The sequence below is a fragment of the Hemiscyllium ocellatum genome, chromosome 19 (assembly GCF_020745735.1).
Source record: "Hemiscyllium ocellatum isolate sHemOce1 chromosome 19, sHemOce1.pat.X.cur, whole genome shotgun sequence".
Lineage (NCBI taxonomy): Eukaryota > Metazoa > Chordata > Chondrichthyes > Orectolobiformes > Hemiscylliidae > Hemiscyllium > Hemiscyllium ocellatum.
This window is the reverse complement of record NC_083419.1, coordinates 27,045,788-27,047,979: the sequence shown is the minus strand read 5'-3', so window position 1 is coordinate 27,047,979 and position 2,192 is coordinate 27,045,788. Positions and strand designations below refer to the sequence as shown.

Here is a 2,192-nt window from a genome sequence, read left to right as displayed (position 1 = left end):
GCCTTGAAATGTGGTAGCTACCTGATGACAGAGCAGTGCTCCGAAAGCTTGTACTTCCAAATAAATCTGTTGCCAACTATAACCTGGTGTTGTGAGATTTTATTTTTGGCAAATTAATTTTATTTACAGAAATACAGCATCACAAAAATCAGCTTCTTCGAATTGAAAGCAGTAGAAGTCCTTCAACATGTTCACATTTCCAATTTGTCGTGTATTAGAATGCACTCATGTTCCTTTTGTAATTTAATCCAACTTGACGAAGCCAATGTCTTTGGCATATTGCCTGAAGCACTGGCAGCATATGTTGAGGCCCTGTTTCCCAATCATGCCGTGGTGGTTTGCACACACACAGCACGAGCAGGAGCCCTGGCCGAATTTCCTGGGGTGGGACCAGTAAAGTTGTTGGTGACCCATGGCAGACAGAGTTTGAGAGAGAAAGGGTGCTGCTTGATTTTTAACTTTGAAATGTGGTGGGATCCTCTTCAGAGTTGGTGTGTACTTGATGGGCTGAATGGACAATTTCCGCACTGTAGGGATTCTATGAAAATGCGCCTTCTTGCAGCAATAATCAGATTCTGTACTACAAAACAACTAGTGCAGTTTGTTTAATTTGTTACCTTAGACTTGGCACTGTCATGAAAGGCAGAATATTTCACATTTAATTAACAAGGAAGCACACTTGGAGGTATATAAACGTACAATACACAGGTTCTAGAACAAAGGGTTTCTTCGGTTTGTGCCATGCTATTGTTTGAATAGATATTGGGCAACAAAGATAAATCTTTTCAGGGGAATGAACATAGTGACCTCTCATAATTGAAACCTGTCATTGAATTGAAACTATCATGTGAAACATTTTGAATGATGTAATAGCCTCTTAGCTACAACCGTCCCCTGGCTGAACACTAACTCCCCCCTCCCATTCCGCCAAGGACATGCAGGTCCTTAGCCTCCTCCATCACCAGACCCTGACCACATGACACCTGGAGGAAGAGCGCCTCATCTTCCGCCTGGGAACCCTCCAACCACACGGAACGAATGTAGATTTCTCCAGCTTCTTCACTTCCCCTGCCCCCACCTTATCTCAGTCCCAACCCCCGGATTCAGCACCACCCTCTTGACCTGCAATCTTCTTCCTGACCTCTCCGCCCCCACCCCCTCTCCGGCCTATCACCCTCACTCTCATCTCCTTCCACCTATCGTATTCCCAGCGCCCCTCCCCCAAATTCCCTCACCCCACTACCTTTTATCTCAGCCCCCCAGCACACCAGCCTCATTCCTGAAGGAGGGCTTATACCTGCTCCTCGGATGCTGCCTGGCCTGCTGTGTTTTTCCAGCAACACATTTTTCAACTCTTAGCCACAAGTTATGAACGACATATTCAGAACAGCATCGGCCAATGAAGGCACAACTTTCTGTTCACATGGACAGAACTTTCTATTGTTCCAGAAGAACAAAGACAAAACTCATCCTCTTAGAGTGAAATAAGAAAATGTATATTGTGTTTAAAACAATCCTTTACACAGGGAAACAACAAGTTCGCTGACAAGGTTGATGCAACAAAGAAACTTTGTTTTTCCATTCGGTCCTGAAAAGTCCACAAATGTTTTGGGATCTTTCTCCAACAGTATACAGTACACATACAGCATTTTATTTTATATTTCAGGACTTTTACTGAATACCACTCACTGAAAAATACAACACACTAAAAAAAGACTCATTGAAGGAACCCCTTTATCTCAAATAGATAACAAATGTCTCAGCCCACCATCCTTTGTTAGCAGCAATTACATAGAGATAAAGTAGTCCAAACTGACAGATATGAAGATGTGATGTGAAGGTGCCAGTTTTGGACTGGGTTGGAGAAGGTCAAGAATCACACGACACCGGGTTATACTCCAACAGGTTTATTTGAAAACACTAGCTTTTGGAGTGTTGCTGCTGTGTCAGAACTTCAACACGCACAATTATCATAAAGATATTCAGTACTACAATACTTTAGTTCAAAAAACAAACTAAAATTTAAATGACACCTTTTAAAAATATATATAACTATACAGAACCAAATTTAGAATGTTTTAAACTGTTAAAAAATTAACAAGAGCCTTAACAAGCTCAAGATTGCAAGCTGGTCAGTTCCTGATGTGCAAAAGATGTTTTCAAAAGGCGAACTGACTCAAATACAAGAAGTT

At 41.8% G+C, this 2,192-nt stretch overlaps 1 protein-coding gene across 1 annotated transcript; it reads right to left on the bottom strand.

Annotated features, from left to right (window-relative positions):
• Positions 1–243: 243 nt before the first annotated feature.
• LOC132824673 (small ribosomal subunit protein uS14-like) lies at positions 244–414 on the bottom strand. Its single transcript, XM_060839316.1, has one exon. The coding sequence runs from the start codon at positions 412–414 to the stop codon at positions 244–246; it is 171 nt and encodes a 56-aa protein (XP_060695299.1).
• Positions 415–2,192: the final 1,778 nt, after the last annotated feature.

Bases quoted from the DNA above. Each gene is read 5' to 3' on its own strand.
- LOC132824673 (XM_060839316.1), bottom strand. From the start codon at position 414: ATGGGTCACCAACAACTTTACTGGTCCCACCCCAGGAAATTCGGCCAG.